Consider the following 16,630-nt stretch of genomic DNA (forward strand, 5'->3'; position numbering starts at 1 on the left):
CTACGCGCCCATTCCATGTTTCAGATTTCCGAGTCGCATTCGAGAGACCCTCTTGATGTTTTAATCTCACGAAATCAACTCCCTGCTAAAGCGCTGCCCTGCTGAGCGGGTATGTTTACTGTGCCATGGCGGAACCGCGGACCCCAGATCGCTCGGCACTGGAGGAGTCTTGGGTGATAGCCTCGACTACGTCTATCAAAGACAAAGAACCCAAAGTTCACGATCCAGCAAGCCCTACCCCGCAACCCAAAGCAGAGCGACACAAAGATCGGAATAAAGACCGCAACACTACAGAGTCGACAGAGTCGCTCACTTCCTCATCATGGACTCTGACCGGCCCAGAGCTTATCATGCCCTCCATCTGCGACATGCCCATCTCAGAAGCGTCTTGGGTCGCGCCCGTACGCTCAAACGACCAATCTGGTATGAGGAAACGTCGCAAAGTATCTCCAAAGAGAGGGCCACAAGAACAGCAGGACCCTGGCGCTGGCTCGTCGGACCCAAGCATTGTTTCCTTTAAGCGCAAATCACCCAGCTTGAGATCCAAGCTCGCAAAACTCTGCCCTGTCCGGCACGATTCCATCCGAATAGTCATCAACTGCTTTCTCATCGCCGGCATCCTCCACCTCCTCGTCCTCCCCGAACTCATTCAGCAATCCCAAGACTTCTTCTGCCAACTGCCTGTACTGAAATCAACGTATCCCGACAGCTGCGTACGCCTGATTCCACGCCCGTTGAACCCCTCGAGCCCGATAATTTCACCAGAGGATACCATCGTCTCCGCGCAAACCCACCTCGAATCCATATTCACCTCCACATTGGAAACCCTCTCCCCGCTCGCGCACATCCTCAAAGAAAGCGAGTCCATGCTCGCAGACCTCCAATCCCAGCTCCAATCCACCCTCCCGGACGTGCGCAATGCTCTCGATCTCGAATTTCAGGGCAGCGAGCAAGCTCTCCGCGCCGCAACGTGGGAATTCGATTCGATACGCGCAGATCTGCGCTCCGCTATCGACAGCCTGCTCTCTTCTCCACTGGCGCAGGAATCAGGTGCTCCATCCTTCGCGCGCGATACCCGTCTCGCGGCACAGTTCCAGCGCCGCGCGCAGTACCTCGACCGACTGCGCGCTCAGCTTCGTTCAAAAGCCGATTCTCTGGATACGCGGTTCGCCACGCTGGACGATCATCTCGAGGCTGTAGACGGTATCGTGATGCGAGAAGAGCGAAGAGCCGCACTGGCTGGCGATGTAAACAGTAAACGAGGTATACAGTCTGTATTGCAGTCACTATCAAGCTATGCTTTCGGTGGAGATCTCTTCCGCGCACGCTCCGACTCCACGGATGGCCAGACCGAGAACCCAAGCAACGCACCCCAACCGACCCTTGCGTTGCTCAGACTGGCCGCAACGCACCACCGCCCAGTTGCAGACTCGGTGTTACGGTTGTCACAGCAGCTGCGGGATGCACAGCGTGGTCGGCCAGGATCCACTTGGTAGCGCACGTCCATTCAGAGAAGGGGGGCGGAGGGGGCGGGGGATGGATAGGACTTCCGGGCCGTGTTGGAGCACTTAGTGCCGTGGCTGGTGGATTCATTGGGGTCGTCGCCGCTTCCGGCACGATGTTGGTATTGGCGCATTCAAATGTTTGTTTACGACTCATGATCTACAAATGAATAATTTCAACATTGTTACCCATTCGCCAGAATACACGACATGAAACATGACCCGTATGAAATCATGCATGTTTCACATTATTCCCGCATTGACTTGATTAGCACGCTGGTACATAAAAATCCGACCAAGCTGTCAACGGCTTTCGAGTTATGTGATGGGTTCGCCGCGCGTCAAGTCCGCTCGGCTCAAAAATCCGTCTTTCTTTTTTCTTTTTTTTTTTTTTTTTCTTTTTGGCCATTCGTGTCGGATGCGAACCGTGCAGAGATAATATCCATCATCCACCTTTCTAATAATCAAGGTGAGAACCCTTGTTATGAAATTATTCGCTCTTGTTTTAACGCGACCGGGAGACGAGGCTTAGCCACTTTACGGTGGATGGTTGATTAAGTCAAAAGGCTACTGTAGTAATGTCGTGCCTTGCGTCAGGGCTGATCCACGGTGCAGATACGATGTGATCAGTCTAGAATTGTACGATATGTCTGCTTGCAGATATTGGGTGAATACGAGATGAAAGTGAAAAGGTGCCCAGTAATATCCCTGGGGGGCATTAAGATCTAGATGGTGTGTAGTAGATACAATTCAGGCAAGAACGCGCAATATCAACCACCCCGGGTCCTCAATATAGACGGTATAGACAGACCCATGACATAAAAAGATACAATCAATAAAAAAGGCGTCCCTCATTTCCAAAATCCGGTTCCAGCCCAGTTTGCTTCATGCGTGAGAGTAAAGGCGTGGTTAGCTTTTTAAAGCTGGACAAAGGCAGAGACCAGGGCCAGGAGGCCGAGAGGGCCAAGGTAGTTGGCGGCCACGCTGGCGGCAGCGTTGAAAGTGGGCGAGGCACTGGCGCTGCTGCTGGAGCTGGAGCCAGAACCGGAGCCAGCGGTGGTGCTGCTGGAACCAGAGCCAGAGCCAGAGCTAGAGCCCGATCCAGTGCCAGTGCTGGAGGCCGAGCCGCTGGTGGAGCCAGAGCCTGAGCCGGAGCTGGCGCCGGAGCTGACGCCGGAGCTGGAACCGGTGGAGCTAGAACCAGTGGTAGAGGCATCCGAGGAGGAGCCAGTGGTCGAACCAGCGGTGGTGTGAGCGGAGGCGGAGGAGTGGGTGGTGGTGGCCAGGGTAGTGGCCGCAGTCGAGGCCTCGGTGGAGCTGGAGCTGGAGCTGGAGGTCGCGGTGGTGGTCTCGCTCGCGGAAGACTCGCTCAGGGCAGCGGCACCGGACATCTGGATGCTCTGGTAGGAGCCGGACTTGTCGCCGTAGGTGTAGCTCGCGGCGGGGTTGGAGTTGACGATTTCGACGTTCTTGACGTACATGGTGTAGGGGCAACCGGCGTAGTTGGTCTCGCCGCCGGCCCACTCGATGGTGCCCTTGGCGTTGCTGGGATCACCACCGGCCCAGATACCGATGCGCACGCGCATGGGGGTCTGCGGGTAGCGGGATCCGTCCTTGGCATCGGCGTAGGTCAGGGTGCGGACAGCATTGCCGTCAACGTACCAGGTGAGGGCATCCTTCTGCCACGAGATCTTGTACGTGTGCCAGATATCCTGGGGATCGGAGACCACAGGCCAAGTGGCGCGATCGTACGTCGAGGTGTCACCCTTACCGAAGTAGTTGGTCTCGATCTGCCCGGTGTTGCCGCCCAGAGCTTCCTGTAAAGCCAAGAGGTTAGGAATGTGACCGAAAACGTGTCTTGCCGCAACCATGCACTTACCCAATCGATCTCATCAAGATCGTCCGACTCGAAAACGAGGGAGCTGACGATGCCGGTGCCATGTGCGGCCTTCATGGTAATGGAAATTTCACCGAAGAAAAGGTAGAAGTCGGTCTCAATGGTGGGAGCATCACCGCGCTTGTCGATGGTGAACTCGGCACCATTTGGGCCGGTGTTGACTGTGCCAGCAGTGGTGGTCCACTTGTCGAGGGAACCGGACTGAGTGAAGTCAAAGCTTAGATTCGACTCGGTGGAACCAGCATCGGCCGGGCAGGTCTTGTCGAGGGGATTGCAGCTCGTGTAGGTTTGGGCCGAAGCCAGAGGGGCGGCGACGGCGAGAGCCGCGGCAGCGAACTTCAGAAACGAGGGCATTTTCACGATACAATAAAGAAGGTGTGGAGGAAAAGACCAAGTCGGGGGGCAGAGGGATTTAAACGATTTAAGAAGTAAACGAGTGAGTGGATCGATCCGAAAACAGTAGGTATCCACGGTTGCCAGGGACGTCCCTCTTATAGAACTGTACTTTGTGCCAATATTCCTCACTGACCATCCAAGCCAGTGAAAATGAGGAGGCTGAGGATTGGCCGATGTGCATCCCCTGGATCCATTGAAGCCCGTCCACCGTCGTGATTGGAGCTCGGCGTGGCAACAGGGGCCACAGGGATCGGTGGAGCCTCCGCATGAGCTGCTGGAGAACCCCGGTGACTGGTCTGACGTGTAGGGTGAGACATCTCGTACACTTTCTATCCTTCTCTGCCGCCTCTTTGGCCGTCCCCTATGCCCCTTCATCTCCTTCATGTCCTTCATCTCCTTCATCTCCTTCCTCTCATCCTGCACTATCCGGTCTTCTCTCTCTTCTACCGCACACGTCAAGATCGGCCGATCATCGCCGATCAAGTGTGTCAGGAGTTGGACCCAGGAGCCCCAGTTTTCTTGGACTTCGAGCCCTGGATCAGGTGTCTAGTCAGCAAGATTACTTCTATTTACAGTACACGGGCAAGCAGACCCATCACGCGGTGAGTATGCGGCCCATAGTTCGCCAATGCCCACCATGGTTACCTGACACCGGGTCCGCTCCCCTGATGGACCCAAAAGTGATCACTGTAAGCGAGGTCCAACCCCCCGAGTCCATGAGGGGCCCCACTCCAACGACTTTGCCCGATCTAAACTGAAACAGAGAGAAAACCTGGAGGCTGAACCCCCGGTCGCATTGCATGAGGGATCGGTTTTCCTCATACATCATCTCTGTAGCTTTTGATTCAGGGGCAACCGCACTCCCTCCGTCTCGCGCTACAAAGTTCGATCGATAAAGGACTCCGTGCAGAGTCTTCTCCTCGCGTATCCAGAGAAACGAACCAAACGACGGCCCGTGCCCTGGCTCCTTAGCGCGCCGATGCGACCGTCCACTGCGCCCCAGGAGACACGGTGCCGAGCAAGTCTGACTTTTGGGTTCAAAAAGGCAAAATCTTATTAATAGCTCCCTTCGCTTTCGCTGGCTCCGGGTGACATTTCCCCTATGTGTCCTAGCCCCAAGGCCCTAGCCACACATGCAGAACTACGTAGAAATAAAGAAACGGGCCGCATTGGAGTCCGCGCAGGGGTACACGCTTGGTTTGTCCACGCGAGGAACAGACTGTTACTTCTTCTTTCTTTTCCCCTTCCATTTTCTTCTGCTCTCCTGGTACCTGCCGGCATGTTGGCGGCCTCTCGTGCCCGGTTATTGTTATTTGATTTGATTTGATTTGTCTCAAATTACCCCGGGAAGTGGCGCTAATAAATGTACTAGTTCGGCGCTAGAAGTCATAGCCTTTCTGGTAGATTACATATGGTTACGACTGCTACAGTAGGACTGATTTCACTAAAAACGAGGGGATCAGGGGCATGTAGTACGACCGAAAGGCGATAGATCACCGGGCAGGTTTAATGGCTTACGTCGATCGTATTCTGGCATATTACTGGGGATGTCGCATAAAAGACATGTCTTGAAATCTGGCACATCCCGACCGGAAGGAGACGGTGGCTTGAAATGTGTGGCAGCCCAAGGTCGACTTCCGACCGTGCCCTCTTTTGTCGACTCCATCTCCCGTAGTACAGCCTCCCTCCGGGTTATTGGAAGTGGGCCTGGAGATGCGTCATGTCCCATCTGCCTGCAAGTATAGAAAGTGCGGCTGAAAGGTGTCTTAGACACACACACACGTTCGGAGGAACAAGAGAACAATGTGTTTGAGCCCACTTCCCATGTAACTCTCTACGCCCAGCTATGAAATGCAGAAATTCGACTAAAAAATATACTATCATATGACTATCGCTTCGATTTCGGCCCTAAAAATACTTCCGTAGCGCGGAAATGTCTTGGATGAAGGAACCGATCGAATAATAGGTCATGCCACCACCAGCCCGCTCCTAATTTTGTATTCCCTCCATCCCCCCATCGAATCACAGATCAATCACCGCGGGCTCCGCTAAGTGAATATTAACACTCTTGGACACGGTCTGGCGCACTGCATCGAAGTCGACGTCCCGACGAGATCCTGCATTCTTTTGTCCTAGTAGGACTCGCCCGAGGCGAAGTGGTCCAGGTTGGGCGCGATAATGACCTCGAAACCACGAGTACGCAGCTCCTTGGTTGTCATGGCGCTCTTTGAACGAAGAGGAAGCACACTGCTGCCTCGGGTGTGGATCGAGATGTCTGTAATGGCGATGTTTGATATCTTGATGTTTGCGCCGTGGCCGTGGATTGCTGCGCCCGTGGTCCAGTCGTAGAAGATGTCGTCGGGGAAGTATGTGTCGACGGAGGCTTGGCCCTCATCGTCTCCAGGAACTGACGGCCGTCATTGGTCTTGTCGATCTTGATGTCCATACCATTGGAGTTCAAAAAGAAGACTCCGTTGCCGTACAGGTTCGTGTTAGAAGGAACACCGTACGCATCACGGCTCCACAGAGTGCGCGGCCAGGTGCGAAGGTTCAGATACTGAGTCTCAAAGATCAGGTTGGTCTCAGTGGTGTCAATCAGAACCTGTTCATCACTATCATCAGTCTGGCGCAAAACGCGGAAGCTAAAGGGGTCAGGCTGGTAGTCGAATCGCAAAGAAGGCTGTCTCTGCTTGTGATTCCCATCAGTACTAGGGCGAGGAATGACGGAGTGAGGGACCTGGTAAACGTCCTCATCCGCTCATAGATCATCACATGTAGACGATCAACTAGATTCTGTTTGCAGCTGATCATTTTTGGGAAGTGTGAATGTGACTAACCGTCCTGATACTCCACGAGAAGCTTCAGGTCCTGCAAGTCCTCGCCGTATGCGTTACAGGGATCACCATTGAGAGTCAGGTCGGCCGTGAAAGACAGGCCCTGCTTATTGGCATTGATGGCCTTGTAACCGGGGCACTAATCAGCGTAGTCCCGAGGGTTCAGAATAGCGGCGCCCACGAGAGGAGCCAAAGTAAGTAAAGTAGTCCGCTTGTTGAAGACCCAACTAGAAACCGTTGAATACACAACAGCGGGACGTTCAGGAGGATTGAAACCAGACCAGGTGCGATTTAAGTAGTGATCACGACCGGGCAGGATGCGAACGTGACGAAGGGTGAAGGTTGAAGGTGCAGGGGAGCTGTGAAGAGGCCGATGATTATGCGAAGGGGACGAAGTGGTGTGGAACGATGATACGACAGGCCCAAGTGAGAGCAGTGCAGAGGTCGCTTTTCCTTCTTTACGTGATTGCCATGCCTTGTTCCCTGCTTTACCAGGACTGGCGAACATGAAGAGAACGGGCATTTGTCGGGACAAGCATCTAGCCAGATCTGCAGGGTTCATTCGGGGTAGTGCGGAAAATGAGGAGAAATTTCCGGCCAAGGACCGAATGGAGACCGAAAATGAGGCTCAAGTTAAAGCGTGTAAGAATGAGGCTGTTGTCAGTCAAGACATTTGGTTCGTGGAGTTGGATTAGGGCTGAGACACGCGGGTCCTCGCTCTTCTCAAGGTACCCGAGCCTTCCCGCTTGGGAGCTCTGCCATTGTCTCACGCTCTTTGGGATATTTTGAACAAAAAGGAAAGTCATTTCATGGATCTCTCTATTGTGCCCAGTGGGCATCTCTAAGCATCATTCATTAAGGAAATTTCATCAGCCCCCAGCCCCAACACCAGCCTTAAATAACACACTCAGATGGACTGACCAGCAGTGGCAGCCTTGACATCCTCCTCAGAGCTCATAATCTGTACTTTGATGGCACCGGTCTTGGGGTTGGCAGCGGTCTCAAACGCCTTGAGGGCGTCCTCAAGGGCGAAGCGGTGGGTAACCAGCTGGCGCAGGTCAATAATACCGTTCTGCACCAGACGGATGGCGCGGGGCCAGGTGTTGGAGTAGCGGTACTGGTACTGCAGGTCAATCTCCTGGGTACTCAGGCGCATGAAGGGGATGGTCATCTCGTTCTTGCCGACACCGATCACGAACACCTTGCCGCCGAACTTGACACTCCAGATGGCGGAGTTGACACTGCTCTCGACACCCGTGCACTCGAGGGCCAGCTTCGGGCGCAGAGCACCGGGGCCGGAGCCCTCGCCATCATTCATGGCGTTGATGATACCATCAGCCGACTCCTCGACCGACTTGCCAATCTCCACCTTATAGGTGCGAACCGACGGGACCAGCTTCTTGGCGAAGGCCAGACGACCCTCGTCGATATCGGTGATGACAATGGGGCAGGCACCGGCTGCCTGAGCGCTAAGCAGACTGATCAGACCAATGGGACCGGCACCGGTGATAAGCAAGGGGTCACCCAGGCGCAGCCCGCTGCGCTCGACGGCGGCCAGGGTCACGCTGAGGGGCTCCAGGAGGGCGCCGTCCTCATAGCTCATGTTGCCGATCTTGTGGCACCAGATGGAAGGATGGTTGACATAGCGGCGGAGCAGACCGTCGACGGGCGGGGTGGACAGGAAGGCGACGTTCTCGCAACCGTTGTAGCGGCCAGTCAGGCAGGGCTCGCAGGCGTTACAGATGATGTTGGGCTCGATCGCGACACGATCGCCGGGCTTAAGGTGAGTGACATCAGGGGCGACGGCAACAATCTGGCCGGCAGATTCGTGGCCCAGGACGTGGTCGCCAGTGACAATCATGGGACCGATGCATCCAGCATGCCAGAAGTGAACATCGGATCTAGCACACAAGAGTTAGGTCGGTCTTTTAATGGTCGAAATTGGGTTCTTACCCGCAAATACCAGTGCTGCGCACCTCAACAGTGACCTCGCCGGGCTGCAGGCCCTTGCCGCTCTGGACATCCTCGACTTTGGGGGTGGTCTCCGCAATCCACAAGTCGTGGTTGGGGTTGGTGTACACGCCAATGTTGGTCTTGGTGACGGTGGTAGCGGAAGACATGGTGAGTTATGGAATGAGAACTGACTGAGCAGGTGGAAATATGTGCAACGAGCTCTATTTATCTAAAATCCTGGAACAGGTGACCAGGCACATTCACTTCCCCTCGTCATTCAGCGCGGACGTGGAGTAAAAAAGTGGAGGGGAGGGGCGGCGATTTTAACCGCGCGGGGCATAATTACCCAGTGGCCGCTCAACAAGGAAGTCTTCTTCCGCAAAGTGTGCAACGTGGGACCGGCCTGCTGTCGTCCCTTTCCAGTCGGGCCGAGTCCGCCGATCGGCTATCGGTTAATATCAGTATCCCCTTGTCTATGTACAGTATGTCTATGTCTACGCTACGGGGTATTTATTCCATGTTCTGTGGAGCATAGGAGTAAAGGTTTATCAAAATGTATCGAATGTCGCGTGATTTTTCACACTTAATTGGTTCGGGATCAGGGTCACTTCTAGCTGCCTTCCAGACGGCTCAGAAGTGGCAATTCTCCGGCGGCAGCACGCTGGTTGATGGAGTTTTTGTGGCGGGGAACACGGCGTTTTTGGCCGTTTTCCACTGCAAACAATGCAAACGTTCAACCCATCAAGCAGTCAAGCAGTCAAACACGCGATTTCATTGGTAAACTTGACGGGTCAAAAAGAATTAATTCTCCTCTCACGAGGATTGTCTCTCAGGCCCGGTGACATACAAAGACTTTCTCTCCGAGCGGTTTCATTGCCATACCCCAGGGTGATATCAAACAGGAGTCGGTGTAACCGGCTTACTCGGCGATCGTGAAATGCATGCGGAAGGTTGAGAGAATGTAAAACGATCCAAGGATGACTATGCATTGGTTAGTAAAAGAACCACATATTCTCCGAGAATGCTCACCTACTAGTGTACGAGTCGCGGTGCTAAGTTCAGTCGGTGGCCCGAGGTCTCGAGATGGAATTGGTGGGTGAACTAGGAAAGGGGACGACATTCAAGAATAAGGTGATCACTCCGAGGACTTCTGATCTGGCACTGGATGGTAGAGCCGTCAACCCAGAGCCACTCGTTGAACGGTAAGAAAGACGGGAGAGTTGGCACAATCACAGACCTGGATATTTCTTGTTTGTCGAATCTCTCGTTGTCTGTACAAGATCAGCCGTGTTCGAATGGGAGAAATTCCGAGACTTACATCGGCTTTCACTGCGCGTACACCCTTGTTGATCATGCAGTCGACCGACAAGCCGATCACTAGAGCGAGGGCCATGAGGTCTGGGGGGAACAGCCGACGAGCAGGGCCCACCATGATGGATTTGCAGAGGTGAAGTGTAAATAAAGTTCTTTGTTGATAAGATGGATTATCGGAGCCTCGCTGGCAAAGTGACGTGTAGTGGAAAATGCCTAAATCGAATGTGACTTGGACATTTCCGATTTGGTCTTCCAACGTCGGCCGCTACTTCCCATGGTTCTCCTCTTATCGATACTTTTCATGGGGCTACCCAAGGGGAAGCGGAGCAAATAAAGCGTACGTGAGACAGATCAGCCATCGGACAATTTTAAGATCCATCGATGTTCTATATCCGACCAGTTCATAAGCGCCCGGGATATGTATTATTCGGATGATGAATCCGTTGTCAACGAAAATTCGGGGCTTTGTAAGAGCAAAACACCGAGGCCTGGAACCAATGGACCTTACTTAACGAGTAAGAAAAATGTATATCTAATCGAAGAGTTCACAGCCTACAGTGGTGTAACGTAAGTATTTGACCTCGAGTACTTCGGCCTAGGACCCACTTTTCTAATACTGCCAGGCAGAAACCTCTGAAATTCAATTCAGTCTAATAGCTAGTATGCCACCCCTCATACTTAATAACATCAGCTACCCTGTGAGGCATAGTTTCTGATAGATGCTTGAATAATTCAATATCTAGGCCTTCCCAGGCTTCCTGTGCAGCTTTTAGCAATAGATCTAACGTAGATTCGTTGTTCGGTAGGCGCATTAGCTCAGGATAACGCTTAAGAATTTCGGCTTTTAGCAGCGCCCAGAGGTTCTCGATCGGGTTTAAATCAGGTGAATAAGGAGGCCATTCCATAATCTCGCAGTTAAGCTCATTAAGAGCTTCCCGTACAATATATGCAGTATGAACGGGCGCGTTATCTTGCTGAAAAATAGCATTATTATCAATACTATTAAGTAGCGTAGGTAAGATACGCCGATAGAGCTCTTCAATCGTACGTGAAGAAACACCACCTCTTCTAGACGTAGGATCTCCGAATAATGGAATTAGGCCTGATCGACGCGGTAAGCCAGAGAAAGCAGCCCAAAACATCTGCTTAATTTGCTTCCCTCGCGCCGGAACCATCTGAACCTGAGAGCCTTCTTTTGAATGCTGAAAAAGCTGGTCTTTTGGACGTGTAAACGTCCATTCTTGCCGCTGGCCTATTCCACGTTCAACTGTACATTCGTCTGACCAGTAGACGCGGGCCCAGTCTTCAGGAGTGAAGTGTTGGTATTCGAGTGCCCATTGAAGCCGTTTCGTAGCATGTTCAGGCGTAAGTGCCGGACGCTGCATTTTCCTCCATTTTCGAAGACCCATTTCGTGGGTTAGACGCCAAATTGACTGGCGATGGACCTTAAAATCGACCTCTCTAAGTAGATCTTTAATCAATATCGATGGCTTTTCTTGTATAGTGTCGTAGATATAGTCACGATCCTCTTCAGTAAGCTTCCTTGGAGCGCCTAAGCGTGGAAGGCTTTCTTGTTTTTGACGCTTTGCCTCTTGGGTAAGGGTATATTGAATTGTTGAGCGTGGAATATCGGGAAAGCGCATCTTCTTAATGGTTGTTGCACCCCAGCCATTTGTAGCGTGTAATTCGCAGATCTTGGCCCTAGTAAGGCAGTCAAGCTCTGGGCCTCTCTTCCCACGTATAGGAGGCATAATAAGGTAAGAAAGACTGCTATAACGCGTTAACTGTAGCGTATATGTTAGCAAGCGCGTTGAAACGCGAGGTGTGGTGTACTAATAAAGTAGGCGGTATAATAAAGCGGTCAGGCTAAAAGTGGATCCTAAAGTACTCGAGGTCAAATACTTTTGTTACACCACTGTATTCACTACAGTCCCAGGGCATGTGTGGTCGGTTGCAGCTATGTACCTACATGTACACCGAGTACGTGCACAACATCTCCAAGCAACATCAACTGTACAATAAGCTATCTTGAATGCCTCCCAAGCCCCAACATAACACAATTATTCTCAAAATTCCTGGTCGATTGTTCTTCAATGGCATTTGTTTACCTCCGACTCAGGCACAGACACTGGCAGCTCACGTGACCCTTTCCCTGAAGTTCCCGAACCTCGAATCCGCAGATTCTGGTTCTGTCGTTGCGCCATACGAAAACCGCCATTGGACCCCCTCGTCCTCACACCAGCGATTGCAACGGGTGATCTGTGATCGGATCTTCATCTTCGCTCCTTCTTCTTCTCCCGCAATCCCCAAGATGCCCGCTGCCACCCGTGCCGTTCTGCGGCAATCGCAGTTCCTGACCCGGAGAACCGTCGTCAGACACTCCTCGTCCACCTCCGAGGCCGCCAACAAGGCCAGCCAGACTGCTTCCTCTGCTGCTTCCAAGGCTTCCGAGGGTCTGTCCAAGGCCTCCGCTGCCGCTGGCCCGGCCATTTCCAACGCCGCCACTGCCCTCCGCAAGGTCGGCGGCCCTGTCGGCAAGGTCGTCTCGTTCGTCGACTGTAAGAGATACCCTCCTACTCCGACCCCCTGTTTTTCATGAATACACATGGGATGATTAATGGCAGAGGCGTCGGACTGCAATTGATGGGAACCATGCCTCTCCCACAAACCCTCCTTGTTGTCATCCGGGCTGTCCGAGTCCATTTGCAGCTGGTGCACCGCTAACATCATTATCCATTTCAGCCATGATCCCCCCGACTCTCTACTACTCCAGGGTCGGCCTTGAGCTCGGCAAGCTGGTTTTCCGCGGCCAGAACATGACTCCTCCGTATGCCGTCCCAGCCGATTGAACCGCACTCCTCGCAAACATGATCTCTAATACCCATCTCTAGTTCCCTGGCCACTTTCCAGTCCTACTTCCAGCCTCTGATCAACGTCTCCAAGAACCCTGCCGCCCTCAAGAGCATGAACCTCCCCTCGCCCCAGAACTTCCTGGCTCGCGTCCGCAACGCCAGCCCCAAGGAGCTCGCCCTCGCCGGTGTCACCGTCGCCGAGGTCATCGGCTTCTTTACCGTTGGCGAGATGATCGGTCGCATGAACATTGTCGGCTACAGGGGCGAGCCTGCACACGGCCACTAAACTTGGAACCCAATCGTCCTTTCTCCTGTCCCTTTCCTTTGTTCCCTGTTTCCCCTAAAGTTGTGCACTGTATGATAGACGATGGAATATAAACTGTTGTCTGAGATAGAAATCATTGATTGCAATTCATTTGAATCATCTTAAACCTGGACCCCTTAAAATTCGTCGTGGTCTCAAGCTCTGTAGTTTCCCAAATCAGAGGCCTGGAGGTCTTTCCTTTTTGCACCAACACCACCACCAAAATGGACGAGAACCTCATTATCCTAGTCTTGATCCTATTCTTTTACCACTATACGCGTGTGAATACCGAGTTCGCTATCTTGTATTTGCTGCCTCTTTTCATCCTTGTCCGCCGAGAATTGCGTGGGCGCCGGTGATCGGTGGGCGCGCAGTCTGATTGGCCCGGAAGCAAACTCGGCGGGTCACTTTTTTTTCCTGCGAAATATCAAAGTCGGCTTTTCTTTAACTCAACCGCCAAACATCATGGATGCTTTCAGATTGTTGACTCGGTCAACAAAGTTCAAGTCGGCCGCGCGGGCTGCAGAGCCTACTGCTCGTCTCCCTTCAACGGGCAAAGCGGCTAACCCGCAGCTCTTCCGGACCGCCGAGGGCGAGAATCTTGAACTTGCGCAGAATGGCAAGAAAAGAAAGAGAGCACCTGTCGCAGCTGAGGAACATGGAGACGACACAGCCGAACTAGACTTTTTCAGCTCGAACAAGCGCACTGCGGTGACTTCTGCGGCCGCACCTGCCGCCAAGCTCGACCAGGAGCAAGCATCTGGTCAAGACGATGGATCGGATGAAGAGGAAGCTATGGACGAAGTGGAGCGTCGCACTATTTTGAACTCGCACAAGATTAAGGTCACGGATCTTCGTGATCTTGACGAGATTCATTCTCAGCCTGCGCCTGCTAAGGAATCCAAGAAGAAAAAGAAGAAGTCCAAGAAGGAAGAGGCTCCGATTCTCAGCAAAAAGGAGATGAAGCGCGTTCGTCGCATGTACCCGCAGCCTCTGGTTTCCTTCAAGGAGCTGCGCTCGAAATACAAGATCTCGAGCCGGCTTGCGGAGAATGTCGCCGAGCAGGGATTTACTGTGCCCACGGAGGTGCAGTTAGGAACTCTGCCCATTTTGCTTGGTGATTCCTCAATTCCTATGGAAAACGAAGCAGAGCCTGACCTTTTGGTCGTGGCCCCAACTGGCAGCGGAAAGACGCTGTCATTCTTGATTCCTGCCATTAACAAGATTGTCCGGCATCATCACTCTAAATCCGACGAGCATGGAATCCTAGCCGTGGTTGTGGCGCCTACGAAGGAGCTTGCCAGTCAGATTTTTAACGAGGGACGGAAGTTGGTGGCTGGGACTGGTGTGAAGATCACCTTGATGAAGAAGGGTATGCGAGTAGTGGACCAGGATGAAGAAGGCGATGTGAATGTCCTTGACGAAGAAAGTGAGGCATCCTCTGGATCGGACGAGGAGGAGTACAGCAAACCCAAGAAAGGCCAGACCAATGTGCCTGTCACCAAGAGTGACATCCTAGTTACCACGCCCCTCCAGCTGGTCAATTCCTTGTCCGCGAATCAAACCATGCCGATGGGAAGACTGCCGTTGGTGCGCAGCCTGGTGCTGGACGAAGCGGACGTGCTCCTGGACCCGTTGTTCCGGGATCAAACACTCAACATATGGCGCTCGTGCGTTCATCCAGACATGCGTGTGAGCCTCTGGTCTGCCACCATGGGTTCTAACGTCGAGGATCTCACTCGGTCTACGATCAAGGAGCGTCTAGAAGATCTCGGTCAAAAGAGCGACAAACTTCACCCACTGGTGCGTCTTGTGGTCGGCCTGAAGGATTCGGCCGTCCCAAATATCGACCACCGTCTCGTTTACGCAGCAACCGAACAGGGTAAGCTGCTTGGTCTTCGACAGCTGCTCCGCCCGACAGCGGCCGCAGCAACCGATATCCGCCTCCGACCTCCTTTCCTCATCTTCACACAAACGATCCCCCGGGCAATTGCCTTGCACTCGGAATTGAAATATGATATCCCCGCCGAAGCAGGCGGATCTTCGCGCATTGCCGTGCTCCACTCCGACCTCTCGGACAGTCAGCGATCAGAAATCATGCGTGATTTCCGCAAGGGCGAGATCTGGATCCTCGTTACAACAGATGTCCTAGCCCGCGGTCTCGATCTCCGCGGCCTTAACGGTGTCGTCAACTACGACATCCCCAACTCCGCCGCTGTCTACGTTCACCGTGTTGGACGTACCGGCCGCGCTGGTCGCGAGGGCGGTATCGCAGTCACCTACTACACCAAGGAGGATATCCCCTACGTGAAGAGCATCGCAAATGTCATCGATGCTAGCGAGAAGCTGCGTGGAACCGACGACAAAAAGTCCATCCAGAAATGGCTGCTCGAGTCGCTGCCGGACCTGAGCAAGAAGGACAAGCAAGAACTCAAGAAGCATGGTGTCAAGGCTCGCCAGGCCTCTAAGCAGCTTGGCAAGGACGAGAACGACAAGGGATCGCGCGCTGCCAGAATCAGTACGAAGAGTGGCTACGAACGCCGCATGGAGAACCGCAAGAGGGGTGCTATCGCTGCTAGTCGCAATCGCAAGGCGACGGGCGCCGCAGCTGGTAATGAAAGTGACGGTAGTTGGGATGGGTTGGAGGAATAAGGTGCATTTATTATAGGCGTATCTCATATCCTGGTATACCAGATGTAATCATCAACGCATTTCTATCGTGGTCCTCATTTCTGTGAACTCGCTTGACTTTGGCCCTGACCCTCTGCCGGTTTAGGAGCAGGCGGCTCCTCAGCAACCCGCCTAACAAGACTCACAGGGACAAAGGCATTATCCAACATGTCCTGCTCCTCCAAGACACGCGCCAGATCATCCCCATCGCGATCAAAATATAGCGCCCATTCCCCTTCCTCTTCTTCAACTGCCACAAACGCATTCTTCCCCTCCAGCAGAATCGTCTTCTCGTCCTCCGTCCAGTCCCAAGGCCCGACAAGGTGTTCCACGCTCTGTGTGCGGTTCCCGTATTTCAACTCATACGTGTCTTTGTCCGCGTAAATCCAATTCAACAGAGGTGGATTGGCCTGTACGTATGTCGGAAGACCTAGACCGCGGTCCAGGTGCTTAGTTTCTTCGAGCTCGGGGTACTCGATGTAGAAGGCCAAGGATGTAAACGCAGGATGAAGTCGTTTTGTAGGGTTTGGATCGTCGAGGTAGACCTGTTCGGGAATTGTCAGTTTGCAAGTTCCTTCTTGAGAGGTCTCAGTCCTGACCTTCTCGTTTCGCACAACTACCCTCCGCCCATGTACATCGCGGTCATCGTCCGTCTCCCCGCTGCACTGGGCGTCCATGTTGAACTTGACCATCCGCCGCGCATCTTCCTTGCGCTGGTTCGACTTGCGCTGCTCGCTGACCCCGAACGCCACACCTGTGACGGAGGGGATAGACGCAAGCGTCAAGAGTCCGATCACCATGCTGGTGCGTGGGAATTTATATACTTTGGCGAGTATATGTAGCCAAATTGGCTTCGGCGGTCGTTTTTCGTGAAAAGGTGTCTCCGGTGTTTGGAGCTTATGGCGACT

General features: G+C 53.2%; 8 protein-coding genes across 8 annotated transcripts; 3 read left to right on the plus strand and 5 right to left on the minus strand.

The window, feature by feature from the left end:
• Positions 1–125: 125 nt before the first annotated feature.
• On the plus strand, positions 126–1,496 carry N7498_005846 (uncharacterized protein; the record flags this gene model as incomplete). Its single annotated transcript, XM_058452908.1, has 1 exon — positions 126–1,496. One exon carries the CDS (start codon positions 126–128, stop codon positions 1,494–1,496), a length of 1,371 nt encoding a protein of 456 aa, XP_058309446.1.
• A 923-nt stretch (positions 1,497–2,419) lies between these two features.
• Positions 2,420–3,753, minus strand: N7498_005847 (glycoside hydrolase family 16 protein; the record flags this gene model as incomplete). Its single annotated transcript, XM_058452909.1, has 2 exons — positions 2,420–3,319; positions 3,382–3,753. 2 exons carry the CDS (start codon positions 3,751–3,753, stop codon positions 2,420–2,422), a joined length of 1,272 nt encoding a protein of 423 aa, XP_058309447.1.
• A 2,174-nt stretch (positions 3,754–5,927) lies between these two features.
• agdC (putative alpha-glucosidase) lies at positions 5,928–7,191 on the minus strand (the record flags this gene model as incomplete). Its single annotated transcript, XM_058452910.1, has 4 exons — positions 5,928–6,202; positions 6,244–6,552; positions 6,633–6,768; positions 6,811–7,191. 4 exons carry the CDS (start codon positions 7,189–7,191, stop codon positions 5,928–5,930), a joined length of 1,101 nt encoding a protein of 366 aa, XP_058309448.1.
• A 345-nt stretch (positions 7,192–7,536) lies between these two features.
• On the minus strand, positions 7,537–8,787 carry N7498_005849 (NAD(P)-dependent alcohol dehydrogenase; the record flags this gene model as incomplete). Its single annotated transcript, XM_058452911.1, has 2 exons — positions 8,583–8,787; positions 7,537–8,530 (listed from the first exon to the last, which is right to left on the minus strand). Exons 1-2 carry the CDS (start codon positions 8,747–8,749, stop codon positions 7,537–7,539), a joined length of 1,161 nt encoding a protein of 386 aa, XP_058309449.1. The 5' UTR covers positions 8,750–8,787.
• Positions 8,788–9,501: 714 nt separating this feature from the next.
• Positions 9,502–10,014, minus strand: N7498_005850 (uncharacterized protein; the record flags this gene model as incomplete). The annotated part of the gene is made up of 3 exons (XM_058452912.1): positions 9,502–9,563; positions 9,820–9,853; positions 9,901–10,014. 3 exons carry the CDS (start codon positions 10,012–10,014, stop codon positions 9,502–9,504), a joined length of 210 nt encoding a protein of 69 aa, XP_058309450.1.
• A 2,087-nt stretch (positions 10,015–12,101) lies between these two features.
• On the plus strand, positions 12,102–13,034 carry N7498_005851 (F1F0 ATP synthase subunit g; the record flags this gene model as incomplete). Its single annotated transcript, XM_058452913.1, has 3 exons — positions 12,102–12,454; positions 12,639–12,723; positions 12,788–13,034. The coding sequence occupies exons 1-3, from the start codon at positions 12,208–12,210 to the stop codon at positions 13,032–13,034; spliced, it is 579 nt and encodes a 192-aa protein (XP_058309451.1). The 5' UTR covers positions 12,102–12,207.
• A 483-nt stretch (positions 13,035–13,517) lies between these two features.
• On the plus strand, positions 13,518–15,704 carry rok1 (RNA-dependent ATPase ROK1; the record flags this gene model as incomplete). The annotated part of the gene is made up of 1 exon (XM_058452914.1): positions 13,518–15,704. One exon carries the CDS (start codon positions 13,518–13,520, stop codon positions 15,702–15,704), a length of 2,187 nt encoding a protein of 728 aa, XP_058309452.1.
• Positions 15,705–15,778: 74 nt separating this feature from the next.
• Positions 15,779–16,522, minus strand: N7498_005853 (uncharacterized protein; the record flags this gene model as incomplete). Its single annotated transcript, XM_058452915.1, has 1 exon — positions 15,779–16,522. One exon carries the CDS (start codon positions 16,520–16,522, stop codon positions 15,779–15,781), a length of 744 nt encoding a protein of 247 aa, XP_058309453.1.
• Between the last annotated feature and the right edge of the window lie 108 nt (positions 16,523–16,630).

Source organism: Penicillium cinerascens (genome assembly GCF_028974065.1).
Source record: "Penicillium cinerascens strain IBT 15544 chromosome Unknown contig_5_segment0_segment0, whole genome shotgun sequence".
NCBI classification, from domain to species: Eukaryota; Fungi; Ascomycota; class Eurotiomycetes; order Eurotiales; family Aspergillaceae; genus Penicillium; species Penicillium cinerascens.